Source organism: Perissodus microlepis, chromosome 2, assembly GCF_051167445.1.
Source record: "Perissodus microlepis isolate ML-2025 ecotype Zambia chromosome 2, ASM5116744v1, whole genome shotgun sequence".
Classification (NCBI taxonomy): domain Eukaryota; kingdom Metazoa; phylum Chordata; class Actinopteri; order Cichliformes; family Cichlidae; genus Perissodus; species Perissodus microlepis.
This window is the reverse complement of record NC_140462.1, coordinates 26060624-26076961: the sequence shown is the minus strand read 5'-3', so window position 1 is coordinate 26076961 and position 16338 is coordinate 26060624. Positions and strand designations below refer to the sequence as shown.

The window sequence follows — 16338 nt, the reverse complement described above, 5'->3', positions numbered from 1 at the left end:
TAAAAACCCAGTCAAAACGAAGAGAGTAGCTAAAATCTGACCAATCTGGGAGAACCTTACCCTGGCGGTACTTCAGCAGCAAGTCCCAGATTCCTCTGCGGGCGTAAGGGTCCACGCCGGCTGTGGGCTCGTCCAGGATTACAACCTTTGACCCCCCGACAAAGGCCAGGGCCACGGACAGCTTCCTCTGCATGCCCCCAGACAGAGTGCTGGTCCTGCAGTTGCGTTTGTGCGGCAGCCCTGTGTCTTGCAGGATCTGCTCGATCTCACCTTTCACACGTTCCTCTGGCAGGCCTTTGAGCCGTGCGTAGAACCAGATGTGCTCCTCCACCGTGAGCCTGCAAGAGGTGCCACAACATGAGCAAGGTCACGTAACAATCGAGGTAAAGACGGAGCGAAGACAGCATAACAAGCATGTTGAGGAAAAGCACTCACATGCTGAAGAGGACGTTGTGCTGTGGACAGACTCCCAGACTCTGCCTAATGGCGCTCAGCTCCGTCCGGATGTCTCTGCCCAGGATGTAGGCAGTGCCAGAGGTAGGTGGGAACAGGCCAGTAAGTATGGACCTGCAGGGAAAAGAGAGGAGGATGTTACCTGCACCAGGACCTGTGGCAGAATCTGCATCAGCAGTGTGGTGTGTCTGGGACTCACATGGTGGTGGTTTTTCCGGCTCCGTTGTGTCCCAGGAAGGAGGTGATTTGTCCCTCGTAGAAGCCGAGCGTCAGTCCATCCACCGCCAGCTTCTTACCATGACGGTAAACTTTCACCAGGTTCTCGATGTAGACTCCAGGCTCCAGATGAGCCGGCTCCTCCTCCATGCACACCGCTGCAGACATACAGACACATCTTACTGCAATGTTCAGGAAGTCTCTTTCACATTAAAAGCTCTGTTTAAAAATAAAGAGAACTCAGTTGTTGGTTTTTAGGAGGAAGTTCTGGAGCTTCGCAGCACAGCAATCTCACCTCCGGGGTTTCCTTTCCGATTCAGTGGAAGTTTGTTGGACTTTCCGTCCTTTTCTCCACTCCAATAGGATTTAGTGAAGGGGAAGTACCACGGCCGAGGGATCCCATACTGACCTGAGGAGCAGAACATGCTTTATGGAGTCTTTGTTGTGTATCAGAGATTTTTCATGGTCAGTGTACAAACAGCCTGCGGACTGATCGATAGTTTGAAGAACTGGGGATGAGCTATTCAAAGGATGTGTTGATTATAACCGTTAATAATGTATAACTAACATTTACTTCTTGTAGCATGCTAAATAATGATGACTGCAGTTCAATAAACACATGAAGAAGAAAAGCTCTCACCTGGAAACACGGCTTCAAGGTACCAGGTCAGGACTCCGTACAGGAAGGAGTCAAAGTACATGATGATGATGGCGGTGCGGAGGCTGAAGTCATCCTCCTCCAGTGGGCTGGACACCAGGTTCTTCCACTGGATACCAACTCCCTGCTCCTCAAACAGGGCGAAGTACTCGCAGCCGAATCCGAACGCCACAGGGGACAGAAGGCTCTGCAGAGCGAGAGGTGGGCATGTGACTCGTCCCATCACATCACAACAACAAAATCGTGAAAAAGATGCGCAGCCTTACAGCGAAGACTTTCATCCCGAAGCCGATATACTCTTCCCAGGCGACGCAGAGCACATATGGCAAGTAGAGGGTGAAGTAGATGATTCCTCCACAGGCGGCGGCGAGGTTGGCACGGGCAAATGCCGTGCTGAGCAGGAAGCACTGCATGATGGTCACCACACCGAAGGACCCCAGGAAGAGGAAGATGACGCCGGGGTCGCTGTAGGGCAGGAGGTTCCCCATCTGCACAGGAACCACGAGAAGAAGAGGTGGGACATTATTAATATTGCATTCTTGGAGATGTGTATGTGTGGATGCTCTGTTTTTCTAATGACACTGTTTTCTATGTATTTTGGTTTTTAGTCGTCACCTTGAGCAGCAACACTAGCAGCCCGGCGCTGATGAGCAGAGGAATCAGGCTGCTGATGAACCAGCTGAACCACAGGATGCCATTATCCAGACCCATGATCCTCATAGTCTCCTTCAGTCGAGCCTCCTTCTCATACACCACGCTCTTCAGGATGATGGCCACTGAGTACATCCAGGCAAGAGTCATGAAGAGAGGCATGGAGCGGCTCATCACCCGCAGGAAACTGAGACAGAGGACAGGAAGGACGGAGTTACAGACCGAGAGCGGCGAGGAGGGGACCAAACCTGGGAAATGATGTGAATAATCTCACATGTCATCTACATAACACGGGTACGGCATCTGCTGGATGTAAACTCCCGTCTTCTCCTTGGTGCCCGTCACCGCTCTGATGATGCCTTGCTCAATAACGTCCTGAAGGTACAAGAACCCACCCCAGATGTAACGCATGTCCTCAAACGGGTCGGCACGAGGACCCGGGTCCCAGTATCTGAGAAGGAGGACAGAGTGCAGGAAGTGCTGCTAGTTAAACAGCAGGATGTGATAAAGAGCTACAGAAGGAACAGTACAAGACTGAAAGAAAGGTAATGCTCAAGAAAAGGAGCCAAGGCCATGACTTTGTCAATTTAGACCTCAAATACATTATTTTGCATTGTAAGGTCTGTAACTTAAAAGTACATTAAAAAAACTGTTGTTGTAAAAATGTAATTATCATAAGACAAATGTTAAGTGTTAAAATTTGCTCCAATGAATTTTAAAAAACAAACCCAACTTACCAAAAAAAACCCAAAACTCTGGTTTGCAGATGTTTGGAAGGTTTTTGAGCATCAGCATTAGCACCGGATAACGTTTCACCCACATACTGTTTATGCTTTCTCTACAGTGTTGCCAGATACAGTTTTTACCTGTAGCTTACATCAGCGGTCCCCAACCCCCGGGCGTTGAGGCTCAGGTGTGAAATGTATGGTTTTCAGGGTTTTTATCGGGTTTTAGCGTTATTTTGTTATCGTTTTTTATCGTTGACTCGGTTTTCCTGGGTCTTTTCACGTGTGTTATGAATAAATCTTCTTTTTTTCAGTACCGGTACTAGTTTTATTTTGTTGTATTTATCCGCGACACGGATCCACGGTCCATGAAAATATTGTCGGGCATAAACCGTTCCGTGGTGCAAAAAAGGTTGGGGACCGCTGGCTTACATCATTACAGTACACACATTACACAAAAAAAAAAAAAAAAAAATCTCAGATTTAATCAGCTTTAACGTCCGAACCTGAACCCCTGTATGAACTAATATAACTGAGATTTAAAGCTTCAGTCCCCACAGTGTTGGTGAGCAGTCAGATCCAGGTCATCATAATGCAGCTATGCAACAACACAAAACACTGAATCTGAGTCTTTATTTTCATTGAAGGCTCACACAGTGCCTCAAGATGCACCATTAAGTCAGCCATAAACCCAGTATGCCTACCAGAAACCCCAAAGTGAGCCCTGATAAAATGCACCTAGTAGCACCTCCAAATCTGACCGATTAAACCAGGTTTAAAGTTTTTTGGGAGGGGTTTTCTTTGAAGGTTTGTTTTCCAGGATCCTTTGTAGCCTAATTTTGGTTTTCATGAGTCTGAATGCTCAGAGACAATAAAATCAGTTTCTTTGGCCCTGAAATTAAATGTTTTACATTACGGGGATGTCCTGGCTGTTACTGACTGAGAGGCGAGTCCTCACACGGACCGTATACAAACCCACCTCTAAACTATTTGTGCTGACTTTACTGGAGCAAATTCTGGAATTTAGGAATGAGGAACAGGACACTTTTATCTGCCTGTGTGTGTGGCTCCTTACGCGTCTTTGATCTTATTGGTCCGCTCCACGTTGTCGATGTCCATTCTGATCTTGTAGTTGAGTTTGGGAGGTAGCTCTGTGGCGTTGGAAGGGACATCCAGAAACACAATCCCTGCCCAGAACTTCCTGTCTTCCAGTAGCTTCATGGACACGTTCACCATTCTCTCCTCGTTGGAGACCGGCTCCAGTTTGTCCAGGTTCACACACTTAAAATACACACAGACACAGATCCGGTCATGTGATGTGTGCACACCAACTACAGCCAGTTGCCCTGCATGCTTGGATACTGACCTCCATGAAGTGGGAGATGCTCATGATGGCCTGATCGGTCTCGTTGAACACATCCCTCCAGGTGAGGGTGCTGCCTGGTGGCTGCTGGTTATCTGCCTGCTTGGACAGGAAGTTGGAGATGTCCTCTACGGTCCAGTCCGTGTCAGCAAGCTGAGCGCGGAAGACTCTGGCAGTGATGTTGTTCTTTAGCAGAGTCTGAATGAAAGATAGGAAGGACAGAAGAAAGGAAAAAAAAGAAAAGGTATGAGAACATTTTGTCTAAAATAAAGCAGATGAGTTAGAAAGACATTGATGATGAAGAACACGTGAGGTGGTGGGCGGAGCTTGCTTACCCTGATCACGTTCATCTGCTCGCTGTTCTCCATGAAGTCCCAGACTTTGGGTCTTATCTCCTCCCACATCCCCCCCAGCTCCCTGAACACACCGAGCTCCTGGAAGGTCCGATTCACCTAAACACACCACAGACACAAGTCTTTTTACCCTGGGTTACTAGCTAAAGGTGACCAATCAGTTGCAGTCTGGAGCTTTTGCACAGGAAGTGACATCATACCTCGTGGATGATCTTCTGCGTGGCGGGCGTGTGGGGGGTGTACAGGAGCTTCCCTAACAGCAGGGGCTTCAGGGCCTGCCAGATCATCCTGGACATGGGGTTTGAGTCCATGTTCTTCACCAGGCTGTTACAGTACGGAGCTACAACACACACGTGATGGAGGTTACCACATACATGTAACAGGCGTGTTTCAGGAATCACGATAACACAAAGAAAAATAAATACAGAAGTATCAGAGTCTGGCTTTAAAAGCACCTAGAGTATTTGAAGTGGACATAATAGTCCAATAGACATAAATGTCCACCTCAGTGTTTTTATTCTTGGACTCGGACATATATCTGTTCACAGGAGGCTGTTATATAGCAAGAGTTTAGTTTCTCTGACATGGGCTGTATTAGCTGAATGTTTGTCTACTGAATACAAAAGCTTCATTGGGGTTGGAAGGTCCGAGGATGACCCCGAGGACTCACTGGAGGAGTTGTCATAGAGCGACGCCGTCTCGTCCTCGCTGCTGTTGTAGTTTCCGAACAGAGCCTTGTAGTTGCTGTCTTCGTACCAATTGAGGGATTTGATCTGCAGGCCGCCGCCTTCAGGGTGACCACACACGATCCGGGAGACGGCCTGGTACATGGTGCTGGGCGACGACGTGGCGTTCTGCGTCAGGAAGACTATCTCGTTCCTCAGATCGATCCAGCTCTTCATACTGGCCAACTGTAGACCCAAGACAGAAGATACTGGTCAGACTGGTCGTGGGAGACTCGACTGATAGCTAAAGCTGGATCACGCGACCCTGAATCCTCCCTTAATTTACGCTGCTATATGCTCAAGGACAGCGGTCTCCAACCTTTTTTGCGCCACGGACCGGTTTATGCCCGACAATATTTTCATGGACCGGCCTTTAAGGTGTCGCGGATAAATACAACAAAATAAAACTAGTACCGGTACCGAAAAAAAGAAAATTTATTCATAACACACGTGAAAAAACCAAGGAAAACCGAGTAAACGATAAAAACGATGACAAAATAATGCTGAAAACCGATAAAAACCCTGAAAACCATACATTTCACACCTGAGCCTCAACTCGACTCACCGGTACCGGTCCGAGGCCCGGGGGTTGGGGACCGCTGCTCAAGGAGATGGGAGACTTCCCATCATGCACTGAGCATCCACTTCCCTCTTCAAATTGTTACATTTTGTCTGCACTTGACTGTAGCTTGTGTTTTGCCCTGTCTATCTACACTCTCATCTCTGTTCCTTCACCCCTCAGGTCAAGGCAGATGCTCCTCCCTGACCCAGTGTTTGGGTTCTGTCTCTGTTGTTATGAACCAGCGCTAGATTTACATAAAAATTCTAAATTAAAATATATAAACATGTAATAAATGAAAAATATCAAAGTTAAGGCTCAAGTGGAAAATAATGCGTAATTAAAAATGAAATAAACTTTAAAAAGAGTCTGAACTCAGGAATTATAGACATTCGCCGAAGGTTAAAAACTGAACATGCTAAAAATGGATCACAGAATGAAGCTGAACTCTCCCCTAGCTAAAAACTGCTGACAGTAAACTCGTGTCTGGCTGCGCTTCCTGTTGAAGCTCAGACTAATTTTATACATATCATAACAAAAGTGATGTAACAAAGCAAAAGTTCAGATGCAAAGAGCTGATCCAGTTAATGTAAAAGAAAAACAAGGTTTAAGGTCCACATGCTTAATTTGAAGTAGCTTTTAAAAGTCTCACAGTTGTAACCAAAATATCTGATAACTCATTAAGCAGTTTGGTTTTCTGCTCACAGATTAATCATTCGGTCCTTAAACCACGTCATGATTTTTGTGTCTGCTCAGTCTCTAAAAATATCTCATTTAAAGGAGAATAAACCAAACAGATTTACAGATTTGAGCATCAACTTTTGCTTGTTTGACTCAAAATCTTTCCAGTTCTGCTATTTCACCTGTTTTTGGTAATTAGGTCCTTTTAAGCTCACAGATGTTCCCCAGGTGTGTCACAAAATAGGAACCAGAAAGAACACATTCTTCTGTAACAACGTGATTTTCTTCTAAATGAAAAGGTTCTAATTTGACCGGAACACCACAGGAGTTTTGGTGCCTGCTGACAGAATCTAAATATGAGCATTAAAAAAGTACCAATAGAGGAAAGGTAAAAGGAGCTTCAGATGTTATTATTTTTATTGCCTCAGGAGGAAGGAACCTCAAAGAGGAAGAGCCACAGGTTACTTTAGGTCAGCGGCATCAGCAGAAGTGAAACTGCTGCAGCGCCAATCTGAGGAAAAGGTCAGTTATTGTCCCAAACATGTCCTCAATATGTCTACAGTTTTGTCCCAGTATTTCTTCAGTTTGTCCCCACCACCTCTTCAATATTTATCCGGATTATCTGCAAAAGTTTGAGTACTATGTGTCGAGTATCTCTAAAGTTTGTTTCCAGTATTTCTACGCTGGGTTTCCCGTTTTTGTCCTCAGCATGTTTATTGTTTCTCTACTGTCCCCAGCCTTTGTTGTCAGTGCTTCTATAGTGTGTCCCCTGGGCTCTGGGAAATTCAGACAGGCATGTTTTACCATTCATCTTAAAGCTGTTCAAGTTATTGTTCAAAGCACTCTTTTATGAACTGATTAAACAAATAAATATATTAACCAGGCAGTAAAATAAGGACTACTTTATTGTCGCCGTATCATCAGATCCCGTACATATCGCCTTTAAACCTCACAGCTGAGACGCTTGAAAGTAGGTCAGGTTTTGACAGCGTGGGCGTGTAAACTACGTGTTTACCTGTGGACAGGGAGACACTGTATGTGTTTTTCATATGACTGGGATCCTATCAAACAGATGGAGCTCCAGATGTTTGAATAAAGTTATTTTAAACTGGGAGTTTTTCACAGAAAATGTAAAATGGGTTTTGTTCTAATGGTCCCATCACAGCTGAGTGTCTCTTCTTTCTTCATCACATGATTTTTAATGCAGTGCTGGGAAAACACTTCCTCTCTGACCATGAGAACAAAGCAGAACGAAGGAGATAAGATTGTTAAAGTTATTTAGCTGTTCGGGTTTTTTAAACTAAATGTTGTAATTTCCTGGATTGCCAGTTCAATAATGCCCATCTTAAATCCCTTTTTCACAGGATCACACTCGTCCTGTCCCTGACTCAGCGCCTGCACAAACCAAACAAAACACTCTGTCACATGTTTTCACTTTAGCCCACAGAGCGATTGTGTGTACTGTGTGTTTTAAAGTGTGTGATAACCTCGGGGCAAAAAACAACAATCTGGGGAAGTCTAACTGAACTTTACTCTGATTATCAAACTGTTCACGCCAACCACAGTCTCCCACTCAAACTTTATTTCCAGTCTATTCCCACTGTAATCCCAGGCTGGAGGCTCTGCAGAGCTGCAGATGTATCGCAAACCACTTTCTGCCGCACAATGCAGCTTTCAGAGCCCCCTCAGTGTCTCTGTGACCTCTAACATGGTCACTAAAGGCTGCATGCAGCCATCTGCGGTCTTCGGCGTCTCAGCAGGACGTAGACGGACGCTGAGTGTTTGCTGTTTGTTCGGACTCGTGCTTTCTCCTCCTGAGGCGGCTGTGAAGTGAAAACCCACTGAGACATTTGAGTCTTTGTTCAGCTGGGAACTCGTCTGTCTCTGCTGCAGGGAAACTGCTTTTATCTGGACACAAAGACTCGCAGAGACACTCGGAGCTGCCAAGTAAACCCAGTGGCCCCTGATGGTGCTGACGTGGCCCGGAAGACTCGATTGGGGGACGCGCATGTCCAGTAAAAAGCTGACTGTGATATTTTGTGCCCTGATCTTTGTTCGTGAGACAAACACCATCATTAAAAACACATGATGAAAAGACACAAAGAAAAACTGACCGATGATCTTTGCATCAGCCATCAGGGATGAAAAGTTAAGCTAAAGCTCCAGTTCCTTCAATGTCCACCAGAGGCTCCAGCAGTGAGCCAGTCCCCAAAGAGGCCAATTTAAAGCAAAAATAAACACCTTCAGAGCCTGATACAAAAGGGGAGTGGCCTCTTTGACTGACAGGTGGTTTAAGCTGCTAGCTTATGCTAAGCTAAACCTCAGTGTCTGAACTGGACCTGTGAACCAATAACACGGCTGCTGAGATATTAATCGTACTAATAAAGGTCTGAGCTCCTGCTGATGACTTACCTCAACTGCCAGTGAACCCAGACTATCCAGCAGGTTGTCGGTTGCCCTGGCGACCTGTTGGACGGCCTCGGGGTCAGCCCTAACGTCCATCTGAAAGACACAAAGAGACATTTTCAGTTTCAGCTCAACCTTGGCTGAAATAAATAATAACCCACTCATCTATCTTCAGTTTAGTTATTTCAGTGCATTTTTATTTTTACATGTTTCACAGTCAGATGAGACAGAGACCTTCCCAGCAGTGTTGAAAGATACTGAGTGATGACATAAGTCATCATATGAACGTTCTCTGGGGTGGCTGTCGTCGTAGCTCAGGTGGTAGAGCAGGTCATCCACTGATCGGAAGGTTGGTGGTTCGATTCCTGGCTTCCCCTACATGCCAAATATCCTTGGGCAAGATACTAACCCCAAATTGCTCTCCATCGGAGTGTGAATGTTAGCACTTAGAAAGATGTGCTTGGGTGAATGCGCAAGTTGTGTAAAGCGCTTTGAGTGCTCAGATGAGTAGAAAAGCGCTATATAAGGACCAGTCCATTTACCATTCTCTGGACCCTGAAAACAGACAGATTTAGCACTCGTTCAGCAAACTGAACTCTTTAGGTGTTCTGCACTTCTAGCAGATCACCTGAACTCTGCTCGCTGTTGTTTATTTTTGGCTCATATTTGTGACGGTTTCACTTCTCTGTCTCTGAGTATCTAACATTTCTTTGCTTTTGTGTTGTCCACTTTTCTCCGAACGTTGTCATTTGTCTGATTTTTAATCAAGCTTTAAAAGTTGCTGTGTCATAACTAGAGATAAATGCACGGCAATAATGGGCATGTGTGGGGGATTTTCCCCTAAAATCTGGCTTTTAAGTCTAGTTCACTCTGTTTAAGATTCCTATAACTGATAACTAGCCAAACACCTATGACTTCTCTGAGACGAGGCTGCTGGATTTTCACGGACTTCGTTCTGTGCTGCTGTGGAAACTCGCACGGTTTCAGCTTCGCAGTCACTCGAAGCGCTCGTAGATTTCTGCACACAAAAGAGGCTGAGGCCTCTTGTGACATACGGCTGCATTGAATCCTTCAAACTCTTTAAAACTGGTCTCCGGGCTACGAAAACTGAGACTGTAAAGAGCCGGGACAGGCCGAGGCACGCCTCCTCCCACACACACACATTTAATATGCTGAGGACACGCCAGCACACCTTTGCTGTGTCACCTGAGCGGGGGGGGAGGAAAAAATGCCTTTGGACTATTCCAGTGTAAAATTCACGTTTTCAGACAAGTTTGTTATTTAAAGTATGTTAGAGGCAGCCTGAAAGACACAGGCAGAACTCTGGGCTAAAAAGTGCTCATTGTGCCAGTTCAAGTGTTTGACATCTATAAGGATCATTATATCTGAGAAAGTATTTAACAGAAAAGAAGACAAGTCAAGATTTGAAATGTGTTCATACAGGATAAGCTGAAACGCTGCAGGAAGTGGTTTCACACTGGGAGAAAAAGTTTCTAAAAGTTTCAGGATGAAAAACCTGCTTTAAATGAGCAAAACATGAATCATATCAGTGGATTAGCAGGGCCGTATTTACCCGGATGGGTTTGAGGAAGTCCAAGTTGTCCAGAAAGTGCTCCTCGGCGTGGTTGAGCCAGACGGGCGGAGCCTGGCAGATCTTTTCTTGAACCATTGCCGACACCTGTTTGTCCGAGATCGTCACAAATTCCTCCAGGCTCTGCTTGCCCCCCTTCCTGGGACACATGTCCCTCAGGTGGACCCCGAACCCCCCAAGGAGGACCTGAGACAGGAACAGAGGCCAAAGAGGGATTTCTTTATCTTCAGGTTTTGCTTCATATAGTCTGACTTTAATATTCTGAAATTAGTTTCAATCATTGTGTTTATTTCATGTTTTACTGTGTAACATGTACTCCAACATTTCAGTCTTTTATTCCATATACTCCGCAGATTTTCTGCAAGTTAGTAAATTCTATTTCAAGTGTTTAGTCATTCACGAACTTTTCCTCCTTATTGTTATTCCACCTCTCCACTTAATTCATATTTGCATTTTTCTTTCTGTTCTGTTCTGTACACCGGTTCCAGCTTTTATTGCATTTTTTTTTTAATTTAGTCTGACACTTTATTCTTCTTCTTTTACTCCATACTGTGTTGTGTTTCTGTGCATTTTATATATTTTTTTTAATTTTACCTATATTTTCAGACTTTCATCTGATATCTGTCAGCTTTTTTATCTCGTATATTTTGGATGGTTTTCCTCCACACTGTTAGTTTTCTCATGAATGAAAGTTGGAGTAAAGTTCTTCCAGCTGCCCGTATCCATGTAGGGCTCACAGGGGTCAGACTGAGCATGTGCAGAATGCCTCCTCACCTTCTGCAGGTTTATGTCGGCCTCCGTGATCTGCTGGACGCTGTGTTCGGGGAAGGAGGCGTTCCTCAACAGAAAACTCGACAGAGTCTCATTGTCTCGCAGGAAATGCTTCAACTTGAAGCCTGTGGGAGAAAAATCAAAAACAGACAAAACAGAGCAGGTCAGAGAAACCTGACTCCTCCTTCTCCTCCTCCAGTAAATCAGAGGGTTTTGTCTTTTAAATGTGAACGTATTTGTGGCCACAAAGCAATTGTGTAATTTTTTACAGAGGAGGGGGTGAAGCAGTTCCCCCAGCACATTTTTAAAATGACATCTCTGCTTTCGGTTTGACTAAAATCCGTCCAAGCTGAGAACGAGACAGGCTGATAAAACATTGGTTTCATTCAAGCTTTTAGGCCTCTCAGGTGACACACCACTGACTCGTGATTGGTGCAGGAGAAAGACTAACAGGTAACAGTCAGGCCATTAAACAGAGACATTCCTCTATGTTCTTATGACATTGGTAAGTAAACTGTGAGGAATCCCTGAAAAACAAAATTCCTCAAACACCCCAAAAAACTGCGATGAGAAAAATTCAATTGCACAAAAACACAGATCTGAGATTAAAATAAAGAAAAAAAAAACAAAAAACAGGTGTGACTGTTGGTAACAGAGCCGACTGCTACAGCAATAAAAACCTTTGTTGACAGATATTTGAACTACCAATAATCCCAGACGATTGAGAGGTTTTATGTGTTTGGATTTGGACGGCTGGAGTGATTGTTAATGGTCCATTTACTGTGGTTGGATTTTCTATTTTAATCAGATGTCAGTTTGAATCTGAAAGTCAGATAGAAATCATTTTAGTGAAGGTACAGATGCTATAACTGCAGCCTGAGGAGGCGTTCGGACCATATTTGGGCTTGTCGGGGGCACGTCCGTACCCGAGTGGCTGCAAGTGGGCTTTACGTTCAGTCTTTGCTACGTCATCGCTGCTCTTCGTTCGACCTGCGTGCTCACACACGCCAAACTTTCCACTCAGCTCCATCACAGCAGCTGGATGCACTTTTGCATGATGCCCCAGCACGCATACATGCCCACCCCTGAGCCTTTCTTCTTCTTCTGCAGGTTTGAACAGGCAGCTGCAACAAAGGCTGAGAGGAGCTTCTCTTGTCATTCATTTGAAACAAACAGGAAGCTAACGTGTGAAGCTTCTCTGCCTGTGTTGCTTCACTCTTTCAAAACGTGGAGATTTAAGATCATCCAAGATTACAGTCGTTGCTGTCCTCCTGCCTCCAGCCTGCTGAACATCAGCAAACCACAGAAATGTATTGATCGATTGGTTTTATTTGCAGCTTTATGGACATCCATGAAGAAACGCTCTAACTGGTAAAATGCGGCTGCTGATCCATCAGCCAGCTTCCATCAGAAACCCTAAAATTCAATAAAAGCATCGTCGAGCTTCCTCAGAAGCTTTTATCCTCCAGCTTAGAACGACGTCACCGTTATTAATCGGCTCCTTCATCACTCTGTTTATCAGCAGGAGAGCATCAAACTGAGGCATATCTTTTTATCCCTCTTCTGCTGCATTTTCCTGTTTCACTTCTTATTTTCCAAGATGTGATCTGTATTTTCATACATCCAATTAATATTTTTACCCTTCTATTCACAGACTTTATAAAACATGGACAAAGCCATTGTGCTGTCAGACAATTGTTACCTTAGCTCATTCAAAGTGACTTAACATTAGTAGCTTGGCTCGTGCCATGTTGGTTCTTTATATTCATATTTTATTACAGGTTTGTCACAAACGACCATATTTGGACTGGACAGTATAGGTACTTCCGGCTGTTTCCTTACTTTCCCCAGAGGTCGCCATGGATGGATCTGCACATCTGCTTTCCTACAGATTTTACGCCTGATGCCCTTCCTGACGCAAACCTCCCACTTATCTGGGCTTGGGACTGACACTAGGAGTACGCTGGGTTGTGACAGCCCACACAATTTTCTTTACATTTTCTTTTAGTCCAGTTTTGTGTGACAGCTTATTGTTTTCACTAAATGCACTTTGTCTTTGCACTTTGCACTTATCTCACGTAGCACAACTTTATGGTTTACAAGCTTCTGTAAGCCTGGACGATCTACCATTTATCTGTTTAAATTTTCCACTTTTCATTCCATGTTTGCAGACTTCAGCATGTTCAGCTAAAATATAGAGATCATATTTATGATTTATGTGATTTTGTTGTGAAAGAAATTATTTAAAATCAGAAGCCATCACTCCTCAGCCTCAATCTGATTTCAGTGCCAGCCCAGATCAGCTACTCGCTTCACTTCCTGCTCGAGCAGCAGGAACCCTGAACAGATCAAGTTCAGGCAGGACCGCCGTAAAAGCGAGTCTTTTCCGAGGAAGTATCATATGTTCTCTGATCTGTCTCTAATAAATCAATCGATGATTAATTTTCCTGTTTAAGCTCGAAGGCGACAATCATGTTGTGTTCATCTGCGCTCAGATGAGCGGAGGTATAGAGGCCCTTTGGGGACAAAAAGCCGACTGAGTGTTACTACAGTTAGTGTTAGTGACGGGTCAGAGGACAGGTCCAGCTGTCTGACATCAGCAGCTCGCAGTGATGTGATTGGTCAAATGAGAAGCAGTTTCCAGCAGAGAAGCCCGTCTGCTTCAATCACAACTCGCCATCATTAAACCACCACACCACCGCGTTCCGGTACCACATTAAAAAACTGGTTCTTGTCTGCCGCTCATCATGTTTGAACTTTTTGATAGTGTTTCAGAAACTAAAGATGTTCAAAGAGTCCTCCACTTTCATGACTTCAAGCTTGCCGGATGGGTTTTAATCCACAGAGGAACTAACAGTCAGCTGCTAAACTGTACAGTAATGGTTATGTGAGATGCCTGCAGCGACCCAATCCAGGTTCAGGTCTGATGTGGACCCCCATTAAGGCACTCTGAATTACACGTTTGTACAGCTGCAGGGACACATCTGAACTCAGTAACGCTCTGCGGGACGGCGCCGAGCCGAGCAGCAGAAAACCCAACACGACAGGGCGTCGCAAACATGCACGATACACACTGACCCTGTCAGTCCACCTGCAGGGGAGGGGCCACAGGGCCAGCGAATCAGAATCGGCTCCCGCTGCCACCCTTCTACCCCCCTCAGCAGAGTCAGAAGAGAGTTGTGTTAATATCAGAAAACTGTGTGTGGAGTGACCGGTCGCGATCAGATGACAACCGAAAGACAAAATCCACAACAGAGAGAAAACAACACAAAGTGGAAAAAATCTAACACGAAGAGGGAACAATCGAATAGAAAGATGCAATAACTGAATACAAAGAAACAAAAACAACCACATAAAACAAACCAAAACATAAGACTAAAAACAACAAAACAAAACAAAACAAACCCAGCATAACGAGGCAAAAAACAACCACAGACAAATAAAAACACCACAAAGACAAAAAACACAAAGAGGAAGAAATCAAACAGTAAGAGGCAAAAACTGGATACAAAGAAACAAAATATCATACAGAGACAAAAAGCAACTAAAAAAGAGACAAAAACAGACAAAAAGACAACGAATTAAACATGAAGAGACAAAAACCAGGACACAAACACAGACAAACAAAAACAACACAAAGTGACAAAACAAACTATAAAAACCACCAGAAAGAAACAAACAAAGGAAAAACTTTCAGTGTGTTTCGTTGTGCGGTCTTTGGTCTTAACACCTCGATGTGAAAGTTGGAGGTCTTGGCTCATTTGAAGCTTGATAATTAGCTGATTAGCTTTCTATGCTTGCTTTAGATTTAAAACTGACATGAAAATTGTCTGTCAGATGAAAATCTGTTTTATTGGTGCTGAACAAACCGTTAAAGGTCGCTTGCTGCAGAGAAACATTTGCATTTTCGCAAATCTGTTTCTAAGGCCTTGGGCTATGAAGTTTCCTGAGAACTGCTGAATCCTGGTTGCTGCCCTCTAACCAGGTGAGCTCACCTGGAAGGTAAGCAGGTAAACCTGCTGCGGCGTGTCATGCCGCCCCCTCATCACACCATCGCCCTCCTGACCAATAAAACTGCTTCATTTATTATCAGATTAGAGAGAATAAAGAGCAGAAACGTGCTGATGCTCAATCAACAGGGAGGAGAAGCAAGAGAGCCGGCAGGTCGGTGCAGGTAGGGAAAACAAACGCCCCCCACAGAGAGCCAAAGCTGCAAATTAACGCACAAAAGAGAGAAATTCTTTTTGTTCAGCGAGCCTGAAAACTCCTGCGGCAGAGAGAGGACGCCTAAAAACCTGCTGACCTTTGAGAGGTTCTGCAAAGACTCGCTAGCTGTTAGGTTCCTTCAGCGAGCTGATCTCAGAGATGATTTATTGACGAAGGTGGCATTCAAAAAAAGAGCTTGCCGACAGTCATGACTCACAGGTTTATGAATTACACTGTAGGGTTAGTCAAGGCATTCTCTCCAAACATTAACCTCTGGGGCTAAAAAATAAAAGCTAAGGCTCCAGTTTCAAAAGCTGCAGTTCCTCTAACGTCCACTCGAGGCTCCAGCAGTTTTTTAATTTTTATACAATTATCCGACCAATATTATGGCTGCTGTTAGCTTAATTGTATGAATACGGCATCCAAGTTGTCTGTTAACTGTTTGTGTCCTACTGTACAGTCTATAGATGAAGCTTGCTAACCAATGTAGCCAGCATGAGGTGATAACTTCAGTCCATCTTCTCCTCTAACATGGTAACCTGGGGTTAAGGAATTCATCAGGTGCGTCTCAAAAGTCTGAAAAGACCAAGTCCTATAGCTACCATAAAATCAGCACAAGAAATGTTTAAACCTTTGCCTCCAGCTTCCTTGTTTTGCACGAGGAACTGTTCTCACAGAAATATGGAAGATGGGTATTATGTGGCTGGTTTCCGAGGCTCTCATCTGGCCCGAAGTCTCAGTAAGTTTAACTTCTTAACACCAATCAGGGCCCAGGTGACCAGTTTTAGGGTTCTGCTGTGTTTTTACAACATTACTTTTCAAAATAAGTGCATGCATTTTGGCCTTTAGGTTCCTCTGTTAAAGGAATGGCGATAAAACCTTCACATTTAGGCACCGGCTGGATGTTAAAAGAAAATGTTCTACTTCTTTTAAATTCTGCATTTGTTCTGTTATACAGTTTAAAAATGATAATAATAAAT

The 16338-nt window shown here is 44.4% G+C and overlaps 1 protein-coding gene across 1 annotated transcript in view; it reads right to left on the bottom strand.

The window, feature by feature from the left end:
- Window positions 1-16338, bottom strand: part of abca1b (ATP-binding cassette, sub-family A (ABC1), member 1B) — a 41311-nt gene that overhangs the window by 11027 nt on the left and 13946 nt on the right. The window contains exons 6-21 of the mRNA XM_084953596.1: window positions 11156-11277; window positions 10364-10567; window positions 8797-8886; window positions 5090-5330; window positions 4620-4759; window positions 4402-4518; window positions 4070-4264; window positions 3779-3984; window positions 2253-2429; window positions 1943-2165; window positions 1594-1815; window positions 1310-1514; window positions 965-1078; window positions 653-827; window positions 436-567; window positions 61-338 (exon numbers count right to left, since the gene is read on the bottom strand). Of these exons, the coding sequence (XP_084809722.1) occupies window positions 61-338; window positions 436-567; window positions 653-827; window positions 965-1078; window positions 1310-1514; window positions 1594-1815; window positions 1943-2165; window positions 2253-2429; window positions 3779-3984; window positions 4070-4264; window positions 4402-4518; window positions 4620-4759; window positions 5090-5330; window positions 8797-8886; window positions 10364-10567; window positions 11156-11277 (2841 nt within the window). The remainder of the gene's footprint in view (window positions 1-60; window positions 339-435; window positions 568-652; window positions 828-964; window positions 1079-1309; window positions 1515-1593; window positions 1816-1942; window positions 2166-2252; window positions 2430-3778; window positions 3985-4069; window positions 4265-4401; window positions 4519-4619; window positions 4760-5089; window positions 5331-8796; window positions 8887-10363; window positions 10568-11155; window positions 11278-16338) is intronic.